Source organism: Nesoenas mayeri, assembly GCF_963082525.1.
Source record: "Nesoenas mayeri genome assembly, chromosome: 1".
NCBI lineage: Eukaryota > Metazoa > Chordata > Aves > Columbiformes > Columbidae > Nesoenas > Nesoenas mayeri.
Window position 1 is genome coordinate 46,155,344 of NC_137541.1, and position 16,336 is coordinate 46,171,679.

The 16,336-nt window shown below is 45.9% G+C and overlaps 1 protein-coding gene across 1 annotated transcript in view; it reads right to left on the minus strand.

Moving 5' to 3' along the window:
* Positions 1–15,040: 15,040 nt before the first annotated feature.
* The window catches only part of CRADD (CARD and death domain containing adaptor protein), a gene marked incomplete at both ends in the record, with an annotated part of 75,056 nt that continues 73,760 nt past the window's right edge, over positions 15,041–16,336 (minus strand). Inside the window, one exon of the mRNA XM_080363912.1 lies at positions 15,041–15,336. Within this exon, the coding sequence (XP_080220038.1) occupies positions 15,041–15,336 (296 nt within the window). The remainder of the gene's footprint in view (positions 15,337–16,336) is intronic.

Consider the following 16,336-nt stretch of genomic DNA (forward strand, 5'->3'; position numbering starts at 1 on the left):
CTGGTGGGACCCTCCACCTGGCATAGGGCCACCACAACAGGACCTTCCCAGGGCACATTTCAACCCCGTTCCCCACCCTACCACCCACGCAACTGTTGATGCGGGGAGTGGAACTTTGGTACCATGGCTACAACTTCAGGTTATCATGTTAATTCTAGCAATCAAGAGATAAGGGAATACCAAGAATACCGTGCTGGGAATGTGTTATGATCACAGGAACCTGTGCTGGTCTTGGCAGCTGATGCTACTGATTGCCTATGGAATAGCCCAGGTAGGGTGTGTGCCCAGCTGACAGCCCCATCACCTGCAGCGCTGCAGGTTTTCCAATCTGCTCACTGCAGGAGAAGGCAAGTAAGGATAAGCATACCAACAAGCTGAGTCAATCCACACACACAAAAAATCACCCCTTCCCTCCCCGTTGTTCCTGTCTGATGTAAAAGGAGGAGGAGAAAGGGGAGAAAACACAGCGCCTGCCCTGGCCGCCTACAGCCCCCCATCCTGAAAGAGCCACTGCAACAGCATCATCCATCTTAGCGTCTGACTGCAGCCTCGATCCAGTCCAGGCTTTCTGCAGATCCCTACTGGAAGGAAGCCATTTTTCTTGAGTGTATTTCCAAGAAACAGTTGACAGGCTTGGCATAGCTATTCCTGGAAATGTTCAATAGGTCATCTTCTGGAAGAGAGTGCTGACTGATGGAATTGAACAGATCTTGTTCTGCACCCTGCTCGCTCCCTCTGTTGCGACGGCGCAGTGTTCACCGTCACACCTTGCCCAAACCCACCCCCACCTTGGCATTCCCCTCCACCCTGGTTTCAGCAATGTCCTGGTCTTGCACCAAGATAATTACCAGGGTAATTATCAGGGTGCCAGGAGCTGCATTTTGCTCCTGGCAGCACCACAGTGGTTGCCCTGCACCGCCAGAACAATTGCTGCGGGAAGGCGAACAGCCCCAGACTATAAATTACAGCACTGCCCCTGTGCACACGCACACCGGTGCAGTGGAAACCTTGTGCATGTACACACACACACGGTGGCCGGGAGCATGGTGACACAGGCTGTCCAACCGTGCTGTCCCCACTTGTCCCTGCCCGTCCCTCTGAGCTGAGCTGTGTGCTGGAGATGAGCTTTGAGCTCTTGCAGCATGTTGTTGTTCTGAGGAAGTGCAGGGTGAAGTCATGCTAGGAGAAAGTTGCCTAAGGTGAGGCATGCCAGCAAGTTAAAAAAAATGAAGATCCATGTTTGGTACTTTCGTCAGCACTTCTGCCTTTAACCTGTTCCTGGTTGTAATTCCCCGGGCGAGGTCTATGTCCTTCACTGATTTTAGGGCAGGTCCTGGCATCTTTTGCTAACTGAGAAAAAGGTCTTTGGGGGGTGATGGCGGCCCAGTGGGAACCAGGGCAGGTCAGAATGTCTTGCTGGCACTCCCACCAGGGCCAGGAGGTGCTGCCATGTGCCAGACAGCCCCTCCGGCAGCAGCAGGGAAGGTCTGCAAACAGGGGCACTCATCCAGCCTCCCCAGTGCCTGTTTACCAGCCTTAGTATGTGAAGAGTGGGGAGGCAGGTTGTGCCCTCAGGGCACCAGCCTGTGAGGAGAGTTGCTCCATTTTAGAAAATCATGCAAGTTTGCTCCCTGCAAAGTGGGATAGCCCAGCTTGGCACTGTTCCATACCAGCCTCGTGGCAGGGGAGAGCTCGCGTCCCACCGTGTGCCTTAGCTCTAGGGTCAGGCTTGCCCTTCTGCCCATGACAGGTATTTTCTCCCCATGTTCATAGAGATTTAGCATGGCTGGCTGGGTTTAATTGTGGCCTAGATAGCTCATTACCATGCTAAAGGATCTTTGCTTGTGTATCAGCACAGATCATCAGGTTTATGCTGATACCACCAGCTTCCTGTCCCACAAGAGGAGCACGAACAGGGCTTGTCTTCATGTCCCTCCCCAGCAGCGTGACCTGGATAAAGGACAGGAGGGACAACAGGGGCACTTAGAAGGCATGTGCTGCAAAGAGCCACCTTTGCCTCTGTGTTCAGGCTGTGGCGATTCTTCGGGTTTAATACTGTTTCTGCCATGAGTACCATGAGCTTTTTCTTTCTCTTCTGCAGCCTGTGAATGCAACTGTTTATTAAAATTATTTTTAGATAGTGCTCTGCAGGTTCTTTGTTATGCCCCTTCAACTCTATCCACAAATAACGTACTTTCTGCCAGGAATTAAATTTCATCCATATCTGTATAAACATCAAGACAAAACACACTCGGCTCAAACAGTTGCCAGAGCTGGCACCAGAGCCTCTGGGTCCCCAGGCAGAGTCTCAGAGTAGCTTTCCCTTTCCCCCTCTCACACTGCAGATACATTGCACTGCTGCTTGATTTCCCCTTTATTGCCCCCTCCTTGATTCCCACTGGCCCAGAGCTCATCTTCTCTAGGTTATGGGTTCCTAAAACTAGTTTAGCACACAAATTCAGGGGTGTTTTAAGACAGGAAAAATAAGGACTGGAAGGTATTCCTTCTGCTAACAATGCAAACAGGGGCAAACACACAATGGACGCTTGGTGCCTGTACCTCTGGAGCACACTCACTTCACATCTTCCCACTCACTCTTAGGTGCTGCAAGTCTTCCTCTATTGAAAAATTCAAATCATTTTTTCAAGGAGAAAGTAAAACCATTGCTCCTGTTTGCCAGTGGCAACACAAGGGCACACGGAGCTCACAGCCTCTATGGCAGCCAGGCTACCAACTACAAACTAGAAGCCCCCACAGAGAGGACCATGGCACTTGTGACTGTTCACCCCATTATGAACATAGGAACCAACCGTGAAGTTTAGCCCAAAATGAGGACTTTCCCCAGAGCTGGGGGAGGGTATGAAGTGAAAGGTTCATTCCAGAGTAACGCTTTCAAAAAGAGAAAGCTGTAACCTTTCTGAGCAGAGAACAGGAACACGTCCTGACTCTGTATGCTTTACTCTCTACCTGCGAAGCGTGGGACCGAGGAACGCATCTCCCGTAGACACCCTCTCATGCGTGGGCATGGGTGCCTGCTGCAGCACGCCGGGATGAGAGCCGTGCCCATGGCTTCCCTCCCTCCTTCCCTCCGCCCAGCCCATGGGTCCCCTCAGCTGCCGGAGATAATCCCTGGCACGCACTCACGCACCCAAGACCTACTGCCGTATTCCTCTAAACTGAGCTCGCCGTGGGATGCACCTGCTCTGTGACATTGACAAAGCTGTGTTTTTCCAAATCTATGCCTTCTAGTCCTTTTTTTAATGCATTAATAAACATCTCAAATCATCATTTGTTACTGACTTAATTACCGGTTGTCACCACTCAGCAAATATTTCAAACAGCTGACAGTGGGAAACACCCTGTTATGCACGGTATACAAGACAAGCTCTTGAAGAAAGATCTCTAATATAAAAAGGCAGTCATTCATAGTGACGCTTTTTAGGGTCTTCACCTCCTGGTGGGTGGACTTACAAAAATTGTGCACAAATCTTCTATCCAGCATTCATTCATTCATTCATTCATTCATTCAGAAAAAGCTTCTCAGAGACTTCACATAATTTTCAGAAGCTCATGGATGCTGGTGGGACCAGCTGTTCTGCCTTCCCTGGGGCCTGAGACCCCCCGCCCCAGCAGAGGAGGCTGCAGCTCCGTGGCCCCCCAGGCTAGTGCAAGGCAGAGCGGTGGGAGGACCACCTGGAGCTGGAGGCTTTGCAGGACCGTGCCAGGCTGAAGAACACACCTTTCACCTGACCTTCAAGAGACCACTTTCTTTAACATCAGACTTGCCATGTCTGCAGCAGAAGCAGGTGACGGCTAAATGCAAGTAGCTGGGGGTAAGAGTGGGGAAGGGGTGTAGCTGAAAGGGACAAGTTATGTTTTTTTTGAGCAGCTGTGGGTGAAGTCATCCTCCTCTGGCTGAGAAAGAAATCCTAGCTTATAGTTTGGGACAGGATTCACATATATATCTTTTTAAGTCATACAGTGTTTATTAATAGAATGTGCTCTCCTTTCCTAAACCGAGATTCCCTATAGCTCAGTGCCTGCTGACGGGCAGTTAAGTCAGTGTTGCTTTGTCATTTTTGCTCAGAGCTGTGGTTTTTTAGCAGCTATTTAGAAATGTCTCTTCCATTTTACTTGCCTGTGTATCTCCCCGCTGTCTGGCCAGCTTGTGGCTGATAATTCTCGGTGACTCACAGATAAAACCTATTAAAAGAAAAACCCTAAAGCAGTGACGCACCAGATGTGCAGTGAAATTTTAAAAACATGCTATGACTTTTTAGGAATACATGCAATTAATATTAAACAGATGCCTGAAGTTTCCTGCACAGCTGTTTCTCTATTACGTGTCATGACTTTTAATGGCACTGAGGTGAGACACACAGACATGAGGAAATGCAAAACTATTCCAAATTCAAGCTTTTAAAATCCTAGCAACAAAGAGGGTGCAAAAAAAGCCAAACCACCAAACCTCTCACAAAGCGCAAAATGGAACATTTTTGCTTGGGTGCTTCACGGAGCAGACAGTGAAGTATTTCAGCCAAGGTAACATATACGATCTACTGCTTGGTAGTTTACCACCTTTGTTAGGCACTCTTGTCTTTATTGGCTTCCTCCAATATATCTATTTTTGTAGCAGAGATCCACTCTGTGTTTATACACAGCCAGGATTAGAACTGGATTACAAGGCTGTGTTTTGTTCCAGAATCCCTCTTGCTGTGTGTGAACTGTTTATACAAACCGAGTAGGTCTTTTTTCCAGGGAAGCTTGTCTAACCAAGTTGCAATTTCCTTTTATTGGATACACGAGCCATTTATTACCCCCGGAAAGGCCTCCCTGAAACTCACCTTGTCAGGACCTCCACAGCTGGGGAGGTGGCAGCATTACCACGGGGCTGTCAGTGTTGGCAGACAGCACCATCAGGAGCTGAAAGCACCTTGTCTCAAAAATCAGGACACTGTGGTGGGATTGATTTAATATGTCACAAGGGATGGGATTAATCTTAATTAATGTACATACCTAGAGCTGAGGTAGATAGACATCAGTTATAATCACAGCGGTGTGAATTCATCTCATCCTAGCAAAAACATGAGGAAAGGTAGATGAATTGCACCCAAAAGGTGCCTGCTTCCCTCCCTTGGCTGTAAAAGGATGTGACGGGGATCAGCTCTGATGTAGGTGTCTCTACGGTAGGTGTCTAAAATTAGATGGATCCTTCTCTTGCTTTCTAACACTAACTGGTTGGCCAGAGCAAGTCATCTATGTTCCCCAACAGCCAGTGGAAAACAGATCGGTCTAGAAGACGTCACGCATATCTACGTGACTGGTGGGCTGAGCTGCCAGCCAGTGGTGTCCATCTTCATTCTGCTGTCTTTGGGAGAAGCATAGGCTACATGGCTGACCTTTAGCTGGTGAAAGCTGGAAGGGTTGAAGTCAGGTCTCCATCTCAAAGAGTTACTTTGCTTTAGGATCACACCCTCACCTACAGCCTCAGTAAGGCCTCAGCTCATCTTTTGGCTGGCATAGAGCAAATACATCGGTGCTTTCACTTTTCCTTGGGTATCTTTTCTTGCTCTAGGGTTAAGCAGTTAAAGGGATGCAGAAAAGCCTCTGGATGCTAAGCATCTTCACCCCAGGGCATCCTACAGGACCCTACCTGTAGAGAGCACCTTCCACTCCCACTTGCCTCCCTGCCAACCCCAAATTCCTCTGGCGGTAGCTGCTGTCACTCCCTGTGTCCCTTGGAGGCTCATTATAGTTCCGATATTTGCTCTCTCGCTATTCATTGTGCCTTCTGTGGGGAGTCACAGCCAGTTTATCAGCTACCAGCAGCATGCTTTCTGGGCTGAAAAGCAATTTCCTTTTCTCCTCTTATTGCAGGAGCCTAAGAAGGGTTTGATTTATGCCATCAGTTTTAGATTTAAAAATCTTCAGCTTCACCTAGGTACATTTCCTGGATATCGGCAATGCTTAGTATAGTAAGCATTTACTAATGCTTAACAGATGAGCAATTCTGTTATGCCATATGATCATCTCTTATACACTAGGTCTGGATATTTCCTACCACGTTAGTTATAGCCATGGACAAATGGTGCCGTTCATCTTTTCCTCTTTCTCTTACCAAGCTTATGTTCCCAGGAGAGTTCACAGCAGTGAACATGGCAGCCCTTCAACACTGCTTCTGATCAGCTGCACTTCTGGCTTACTTTTGTGCAGCACTCCTACTTTACTGCTGTAATGGCCCTTAAAAGACATAAGCATTTGCCAGCATGCTCAAGTACAGGGGAACACAATCGCACTATGTGAGAAATGCTGGCTTTTTCATGAAAAACACTGCTATTTGCCAGGGGAAGTGGCATTCACCATTCAATCTCAATAGGCCACACTTCTCATTGCTGGATTTCTGCTGGGTTTATCAGAACCATGAGCCACCATGGTCCACCCTCAGAGTCCACACAAGCCCACACTGAGGATGTCCATGATGGGGGAGGCAGAGCAGGACTGGTTGTGAGTGTGACTTGGGCCCACCTCAGGCATACAGCAAAGGGGCACCCTGAGGAGCAAGCAGGAGCATGGACCTCCATATTGGGCCCCACTGCTGTTCTTCAAGTTGGGAACAAGTTGCCCAGAGAGGTGGTAGATGCCGCATCCCTGGAAACATTCAAGTCCAGGCTGGATGGGGCTCTGAGCAACCTGATCTAGTTGAAGATGCTCATTGCAGGGGGTTGGACTACATGATTTTTGAAGTTCCCTTCCAACCTAAACTGTTTGATGATTCAATGATTCTACGATTCCAAGCTCAGGGTGCTTTTTATATAACACTTAAGAGAATAACCTGCATTTCTAAGACGAGACGCTCATGAGAGGTTTTGAAGGAGCCGATGCTTTTGTTGACTTACTGCAGTTCCCAAGGAACCAGCTATTTTGGCTGCCAGTTTCTTGAAGCAAGGCTATGTATCAATTCACAGCCCTGTACAGCAGCTGGGCAAGCCCCTCGCAACCTCAGAGCAGCAGGCAAATTTCTCCAGCTGGTGGAGCCTGACCTTCCCATGATGCTCTCCAGCCCCACCAAATCTGCACCCAATAGCTTGGGTGGTTAAACACATCCCAACACTGGGGCCCAAAAGCCAGCAGGAGGCCTTGGATGGGGTCGCCAAGCCTCATCATCCAGCCCTGCACAGTGAATGTCCCAATGTTGGCCAAGCTCCCACATCCCCCACGCAAGGAGGTGGTGGTGGCAGCTGTGGCCAGAAGTGTTTGCTGCCGGCCATGCTTGGCCAGGCGCCTGCTGGCGCTTCTTTCGGGTGACGACTTTGCTTCAGTCGCTCATGGCTTGTCACCTTGCCAAGATGCACGCCTCGTGGGATTAGCTTTTGGAAATCGCAGCTGCGTGCCCTGTGAGCAATGTCCCTTCTAGGAAAGCACGTTAAACCTGGAGCCAGCCCATCAGCTGGATTTCAGGGTGAAATCTGATGTGTCGGTTGTGTCTGCCTGAGAAAAGAAAAAAAAAAAAGAGAAAAAAATGAAAGAAAAATCCTACATGCTGTGGCATCTGCTTGCATCAGAGGACAGGTCTCCCAGTGCATGGCCTCATGGCAGGAACCGGGACCCCGCGGGCAGGGACCTGGGGCACTGCTGAGGATGGGGCAGAGCTGGGGGCGAGCCCTCCCGGAGCTCCAGAGCTCATTCCCTCTCTCCTGATCCCTTTATTCTTGTCCTCTCATGCACACGTGTCACTCTCTGACCTCTTTGCTATTCCCTGTCTTTACCAGGTGCCGGGGGGCTGACTCACCAGAGCCCCGAGCTGACATGGAAGCGGAGAAGCTGACAACCCATGACACAGAGCCCAGGCTGCAGCTGAAACAGAAAAATCAGAGCCCTCAAATTCACAATAGGCTGGTCGGCTCTGTTTCCAGTCTGGTTTGTTGTTGTGGGTTTTTTTTTTTTAGATCTTTGCTATTACTCTTTCCTGCTTCTATAACGTGACTCTTGCTTTAGATAGCAAGTTTCAGGTTGTCGGGTTTTTTTTAGGTGTTTGGGTTTTTTGTTTGTGTGTTTTTGTTTGTTTGTTTGAGGGTTGGTTTTCATTTTGTTTTGTTTTTCCAGAGTTCTTCAGGACACAAATACTTGGTGCTGGGTGAGAAAACTGTGTGTATCACAAGGAGGAAAACCTCCCCTCTACTCTTCAATGCCTGGGTTGACACGCTGTGCACCATGGCCGAGAAGCAGGCCCACGCTCCTCCGCGCTCTCCCTGCTCTGCAGAGGCTTCGGTGCTCCTCCCTGCTCACCGTGCCGCTTGCTTGGATAGCAAACCCCACGCATGCCTTCGGTAAATAATCTCAGGCTAGCCATGCCTTAGTCGAAGAACTCTGCTCATCGGAAGCCTGCATTGCCCTGCAAGTCACAGCCTGAAGTGGCTTCTCAAATGTTGTAAAGCCAGGACCAGCAGTGAAGAGGAAGAATATGTAATTATTGAGGCTCATTTCACATGCAGACATCAGACTGGACGGCACAGCAAGCCCAGCACAAGGCAAGTAAAATTCCTTCAGAAGGCTTGATTTCCCAGGTCCATACGTGACTTGTTTGTTAATCCTGAGATTTTTCTCAGAAGTCTTCATTATCCAGAACACGGGTGTGTGCTGATCGCAGGCTGCTTCTTGGAAATTACTGGGAGTCAACTTACTGGGAGGTAATTCTAGATGGGAATCTGAACAAAAGGTGTTGCTTAAGCACTTTGAAGAATAATTGAGCACTTGCTATGCAGTTTGTTTAATAACCTGAAAGCCGGATCCTTATCAGGAGTCTCCACATGCTCCAGTTATTCAATTGCTTTCTATTTAAATAAAGCCTAGCAAATGTGTCCATAAAAATAAAATAAAAGGCGGTATCTCTGAGGTGCCTGCTTAGATAATTGAAAGTTATATTTTCCTGTTAGTATGTATTTACATCCTTTTTTTACAGGGCTGTTGGGCTTTCAAGGGCAATGGCTGTGCCATGCATCCTCAGTGCCATTTCTGCTAGAGTGCCACGAAGGCAAATGTGGTTGTCTGCTCATCCCGACTGGCCTCAGTCAAGTTGGAACACTCCCAGCCCTTTTCTGGAGCTCATAGAGTGAAGCTGGGAAGCATCACCCTCCTGCCAGACAAAGTATCACTAAAAAATTGAAATTAACATCAGAATAAGAGTCTCCACATGTCTGCTTCCTAGGGAATGGTGTTCAGCGTGAGCGCAAAAAAACTCCGAACACTCTAGTTTGTGAGGATAACAGAATGATTCCCTTCAGGATAATCCGAAATTAATGGTGCAAAGATGGAAGATGAGAGTCAACAACGATAAAATAGCTAATGGTTGAAATCACAGTGAAGAGCAACATGGAGATGTCCCAGGTGTATAGAAAAGTTAGCATATTTTGAAAGTTGGATGGGCCAATATCGAGGCCCATGCCTGAGCTGCAGGCCACGGGGCAGGCTGACCTACAGCTGCCAAATGGCCAAGTGCAAGCATCATGATCATGGGGCAAGATTCACTCTTCCAGAACAGAAATCAAACGAGGAATCAAGTGCTGGATCAGCTTTGTGGGGAAAAAAAAAAAAAAAAAAAGAAAAAGAAAAAGAAAAAAAAGGTATTGTTAAGCAGAAAGTAACTCTAACCTTGGAAATATATCTTCAACTAGAAACATTGCCAATGTGATCTGCATTTGAGCAGTGCTTCCAGTGAAGATGTGAAGGTGGTGTCCTCCCCCTGCGCTGAGCCTGTGTACAGAGGTGACTCTGTCACGCAGAAATGGCACTTTGAGCAGTTAAATATTACGCTCAGACACACATTCCTCAGGAAGGGCTATGACAGCGCTCACAGGAGAGTAATAACTAGCCAGCAAGTGAAATAAGGCTGTGAGCGTGCGCTGCAAGGAGCTGGTAAGGAGGTATCTGTGTGTCCTCTCTCTGTGAATGAACTTGCTGCTGCTGTGGAGGAGGTCTGGGTAACATCCCGGGAAGCTGGTGGCCTCTCTGCACATACCAGGTGAACATTAACACTGGCCGTGGCAATTCATGTTGCCCTCTAATGTGTTTGTCCCTCTTCTGGGCAGAGGGCAGTTCAAGTACTTGGCTCCTTCAATCCTCTGTGCCCTTTTCCAAGTCTGGTAGTAAGGGCTGGTGCTGCGTAGGTCAGAAATGAAAGTCCTGAAGATAGAAGTAAGAAAACATTTTGCACAGACTGCCATTAGGTTGCATTTCTTTTGGGTCAATGTGGGTTTGGATCCTTGATCTCGAGGTGGAAAGCTCCACGAGTGTATTAACAACCTCCTGAGCCATCAAACCCCACCAGTTAGGACATTATTCACATTCCAGAGCTCAAAATGTTCTCACTTTTGGAAACATACTGACATTCTCTGCTGAATGTGTCCACTCCTCTGTTCTTTTTCCTTTCTCACGATGCTTACTTTGAAGTGAACAGTGCAAAGTAGCACTTGAGGAAGTGAAAAGGGGACCCCATCACCTAGAACGCTTACTACACCCACAAAAAATCCTTTCCTTTTTATTGTCCCAAGTCCATAAAGACTGCTTTTCAAAGGGAGGCAGTAAAAGCGCCACGCTTCAGCAGGTTCCAATTAAAGGCGGCCTAATCCAAAGCGCATTGAAGTTAATAAGAGATTTTGGTTTTGTCTCTTTGCTGCTGAGGTTCAGACCAGACATCGGTGTCAGAAATGGCATCTGTAACACGTGTAGATATTTTATCGCAGGAGTGCCAGGACTCTTCCTACACCATTACCAGCTCTACTGATCACTCAGCTCTCCCCAACAGCTTTCAAGGGAAATTGCCAAACCGTCTTTTTTTCACAACTAAAATGCTACATTCAGAAGTGATTTCTGTTAAAACACATATTTTTTTTTTAATCTGGAAAGATATGTTGAAAGATTATTTCAATTTCCAGCAAATGTTCCTTTTTCTTGGGAAATCAGTTTTAAAAAGCCACTGTATTCAGGCCAAGAAAAGCCAAATCACTGGATGTATTTTTAGGCCTGTTTATCATCAGGTGATAGAAAGACATGTTGAAAGTCAAAATTCTTTTCATTTAGCAAAATCTGGAGAAAACTTTTGAATAATCATTGTAAATACACAGCAATTTAAGAACTGCCTTTTCAGCTCTACTTCTGCTATGCCTTGACATTAGTCTATGGCTATGGAGAATATGGAAGCTTACAAACAGATAAGCTCTCAGGGATTGTTTTTATTTCCAAAAGGAACAAAATTGGCAGCATGAGCACATTTAGCATCAGATAATCATGCCTTTTATGCGCTTTGAATACAATATGACTTTGTTTATTTTCTCCAGCCCTTTGCACAATGTTTTATTCCATAGGCCAATGACTGTCATAACATATGACTCAAGATGGAAATTTCCCCCTCATCATCTGGGAGAAGCAGCTCAAAGATGACTGCATTTTCATTTTACTGTTCACTCCAGCCACTGTTCAATGCAGTGTGAAGCCTCCTTGACATAGTTCTGCCCTGAGGACATCCCTCCTTTGTGATCAGCCATGTCGCTTTATGCAGGTGGGAAGCAGTGCTCTTAGACCTTGCCTATTGCTATGCTAAGAGTCCACCTGTACTTGCAGACTACAAAACAGCTTTTATAAAGCCTGCTTACCACTTGGGAGAATTCAATGGGATCTCAAAGTCTCCTTTATACACCGAGGAAGAAAACCAATGACTACTTTTTCCAAGGACTAGAAGTTAAGCCATCCATTTCAGAGGAAGGTCCAGCAAGGGCCACCTTGACGCTTTCCTCTCTTCGGTGCCCTGAAAGCTGCCATAAGTAAGTAGATAGCAATAACACCATTTTCACTAGAAAGGCTTTTTCAACACCCATTAGGAAACCCAAACACCTCAGAGAGCTGTCGCTGTTGTCTAACCTTTGCCCCTGAGCCCCTGCACTAGCCCAAAGCTTGGAGTGGCCACGTGCCTCGCTGTAAGGGACAAGCAATGGAAGAGGGACAAGTCCTTGCTGGGGGCTGCCCCTCGCCATCAGCCTGCCCTGGGCACTGGTCCCAGGAACATGGTGGGCAGGGAGGACAGGAGGCCCCGAATAAGCCCCCCCCATTGTCACCCAAACTGGTGGCGCAAGGGAGCTGAGGCGAAGGGAGAGATGGGGAAATTTGTTCACCAAGTTGCCTCACTCCTGAACAATACTCAAGTCACAAGCCTGTCTACAAGTGAGATTTAAATAAACAACATTTGCTCCCAAATTAGCCAGAGAAGAATAAACATTTTAAGACCTTTTGGCTGTCCTAAGAGAGAATAAGAGGCCTTGCTATACATCTGAAGAACTAAATTGTCTTAATTGCATCCTTGTGCAAAATAAAGCATTACATACAGAAGAGAAATATTTTTAAGTGGATGGAAAAATCCACTGGGTTAAAGGAATACTACTGTCAAGTTAAATGTGTCCCTGCATTTGTGTGGTGCAAAAACAAGCTTTAATAAAACTGAAGAGTCTAATAGGAACATTTCCATGAATTTCAAAAATAACAGTAATGGAAACAATCTCATAAAATAAGTAAACCTCTCCCTTCAATATTTGCAAGTATTACAGCATTAATTTAGGGCCTGGGAATGTGAAAGTAACTATAAATTATGAATTAAGTGCTTTGTTCTACAGTAGGAGAGGCCAGGTTTTAAATTCCTTGTCTAGCCGTGGCTCCTTTTATTTCAGTGCCACTGCTGGGATGCAGAATTTAGCCCACCTAAAGACCAATTTAAGAGGACAAATTACCTGATATGATACTCACCCACCAGGTTTCCAGTCGTCCATAGCACATATACAGAAGAATACCGGACTTGTAAGGAAGACTTCTTTGGCATGACGCTTCATACCTACTCCAGGATGCTTTCTTAACCCTTAAAAAGATTCTAAATATATTAGTTATGGATAACTTGACATTGGTCTTATAAATGAAGAACATGATATGCGAAGTTCATCCAAAGAAGAAGGTACCAGGGCCCCGTGGCTGTGCCCATTACACTGTTTTACCACCTGGACTGTTTGTCCCTACACTGGGCTGTGCCCATTTGAATTTGCCAAATGTCTGAACACCTGTCTAGGATGTTTTTCTACCGAAAAAAATAATACACTGGCATTAAAGCATGATGAAACAGAAAAAGAAATAGATCCTCCCAAAGTCTAAATAAATTTACATTGCTTATTTGGGATTTGTCAATAGACTTAAACTCTGTAAGTGGCCATAATAGGATATGATCAGTTAAGATCCGAGTGAGTTATAACAGGATCATGATTGACTGAAGGTCAGAACTGTATACAGAAGATTAAAACCAAAATACCACCAGATTGCTTCAGGACATGCAGGAGCTGATCCTACCAGGATATGTTTTCTGTTTCCATGCTTCTGCAAAACAAGGCAGACAGGACACAGGATTTCCTTAAAATTTGTCTTTCCTAATTTCCCAGATGTCTGCCAAAATCTGGGTATAGGAAGAATTGAAAGGCAAAAAAAAAGGCAGTAAAGTTCATTCTTGCCTCACTCTAGACCTCTGACGAGGTTGTTAAGCTGTTAAATTGTATGGGGCAGATCTTGTACGATGGGAAGTTACTTGGCAATGATTCTGTAGATGAAGCAGCTACTATAACTTGTTCATAAATAGACCTGGAAGCCCTGCATCCAAACTTTGTTCCTCATTTACTCTACAGCAAACTGCTCAGGGAGAATTAAAATGTATTCTGCCTCATATCATCAGGCCTCAGAGAGCAGCTGATCCCTTCCGTTGCCTTTGGACACACACCTGGGGATTGATGCCCACTTACCTGGTCAGCAAAAACCTTGGTGGTTTCCTCCAGCAGCAAGAAAATCACCTTCACAGGAGGGAAGGAGGGAAAAGCCCAAGCTTTACTGTTCTTCTGGATAAGAGCTAACCATCACTGGTGGTGCAATTGCAGCTGGCAAAGACCTGGGGACAGGGGTGTCGAAGCTGCCCCCGTTAGGAGCAGAAAATCTGGTAGAAAGCAAATGAGCCTGGTGGATGGCACAATCTGGAAGGAGGGCAGGGGGGTGTTCATCTTGAACAGAAAAGACCTGCAAGCATCAGTACAGTGTTGGACATGTGGTGGTCAGAGAAAGGTGCCTATGACACTTTGAAATAAAACTTCTGTGAAACAAGATCCAGAGCACAGTGTGAAGACTCAGCAGGTACACAGGTGTCTCCCAGTTCATTAGGCGAGACAAATATGGACAACTTAGAAGTTATCTTGGTTTTTAGGCACCTCCTTTCTCTGTTTGCTGGTTCCTGCCTATGCTCTGATCACTTTTCCATAGTGTGTTTTCTCTGAGAATTCCCCTGTGCTGTGCTAAGAAATGACATACGTGCATGGTGCCTGTCTGCTTGCAGAAACCTACACCCATTAAATAATAACAGGAGAAACCCCCACAGGCACACTAGGTTCCTGTTACTTCCACTCAGGGCCAGTTTCAAAGGCAGACCAAGGTGGCAGCCATCTATCCTAGCAAGAAACTCTACGTGCTAAAACTTTTACAAATGTGAAATTAGCCACCTGCAATAACTGTTGTAAAATTGTTAAATTAGTAACAGGGATTATTCTCATTTTTTGCTGGGATATCAGGGAACTAGCACGGAACAGCAGTAAAAAAGGCTCCTACATAGTCCAGAAAATAGGTTAAACCAAGTGTTGCTCCCGCAATGAAATCAGAAACCTTGCTGAGCTCACTGCAGGGCCGCCTGCGTGCGAGGACTTTAAGTGTCACCCTATATCTCCACTGGAATAGTACAACAGTGAACAGGAAAGAGTGATCCATTTTTTAATGCCTGCTAAAAATTAATCCGGCATGAAAAGAATTACAAGTCACGAGATGCCACAGAAAACTGGAATGTTTAAGCTTAATAAACCCACAGTTCGCAACCCTGTTTTTTTTTCCAGTTTGAGGCGTCAGATCTTCCACACACATGTCAGTGAATCCTCTTTATTTAATTTAACTAAGTGCTTGAAAAGTCCCCATCAATAGCACGGCTTCACTCAAGCATGTACTGTATCACAGAAGGATCCACTTCTTCTGCCATCAGACCAGCCTGCAGATTTTGGATTGTTGCTTTTTTCCCCAAACGCTGTCTCCAGAGGACAAATGCAGCTACGATCTGTGACTGCAGGTTGTGCGGGTGATTGACTTTACATCGATAGATGTCAGTATGGGACAGACCCAAGCACAGAACGATATGCTCCCATTCGGGTCCCAGTCTCCTCGCCAGTTTGTTCAGCTGCTGATCTGTTGGTGAAGTCTTCGAAATACATGGTGCAATTTCAGTTATATCTGTAAAAAGAAAAAGAAAATGCACACGCGTGTGACTAGGCAATGCTGCAAATAGTAATGTAAAACCTTGTCAAAGGAGGGAATAAGCAAAGCTGAGATGAAAGAATTAATTAAAGAAACAGAATACATACTCACCTAGAAAAAATAATGACATAATCAACCAGAAGATTAATTAGAGGAAAACTAATGCTCAGTGGACTGTACTAGGGAAACTTGAGGTTTTGGGTGTCAGTAATCCAGATCTCAGAATTCTACTTCAAAGACAAGACTTCCAAAAGTAATTATAGATTTTGAGGTAGTGAACAAGAAAGGTTTCTGAGGAACATGTTTCCAGCAGCCAACACCCTCTGAAAGTCAATCTGCTTGCACCAGCATGACGTAGTGACAATTATGGGACAAATAACACCTTATTACTGCTGTTCTGTGACTCTCTTTGTAAACTTCTGAAATAACTTTGATTCCTTAGTTACTAGGTATTACTCTATTTTTTTGCTGAGGGCTGTTCACAGGAAATTCTTCTGTCTCCTAAGATGCTACTTACCTTTTGTGCCCTGTTGTACCTGGCAAACTTGTCTTGAGGAGACCAGCTTTGGGGGCTTTTCTTCTGTTTGAGTGAACCCACAAGCACAGCTCAGGTGAACCCAAACAAACAGGGCACCAGCACTGTTCCCCAGTACAAACTATGTTTTGTTATCCCTCATCCCAGTTATAGTAACATTCTCAAAAACAGGCATATATGTGTGTTGTGTTTTAACCCAACCTAGCAATACAACCACGATAGCTGCTCACTCACTCCCCACCCCTTCCCCATCTCCAAATAGGGGAGAGAATCGAAAGGGAAGGGACAAACTTGGATTGAGATAAACACAGTTGAATAAAATTACAAAATACTAATACACTACTAGTTAATACACATATAAAATAGAAATAGAATATAAAATAAAAGCTATTCAATGCAATTCCTCAAAAACCCCGTCCACACTGAGCAGCCGATTCCAGG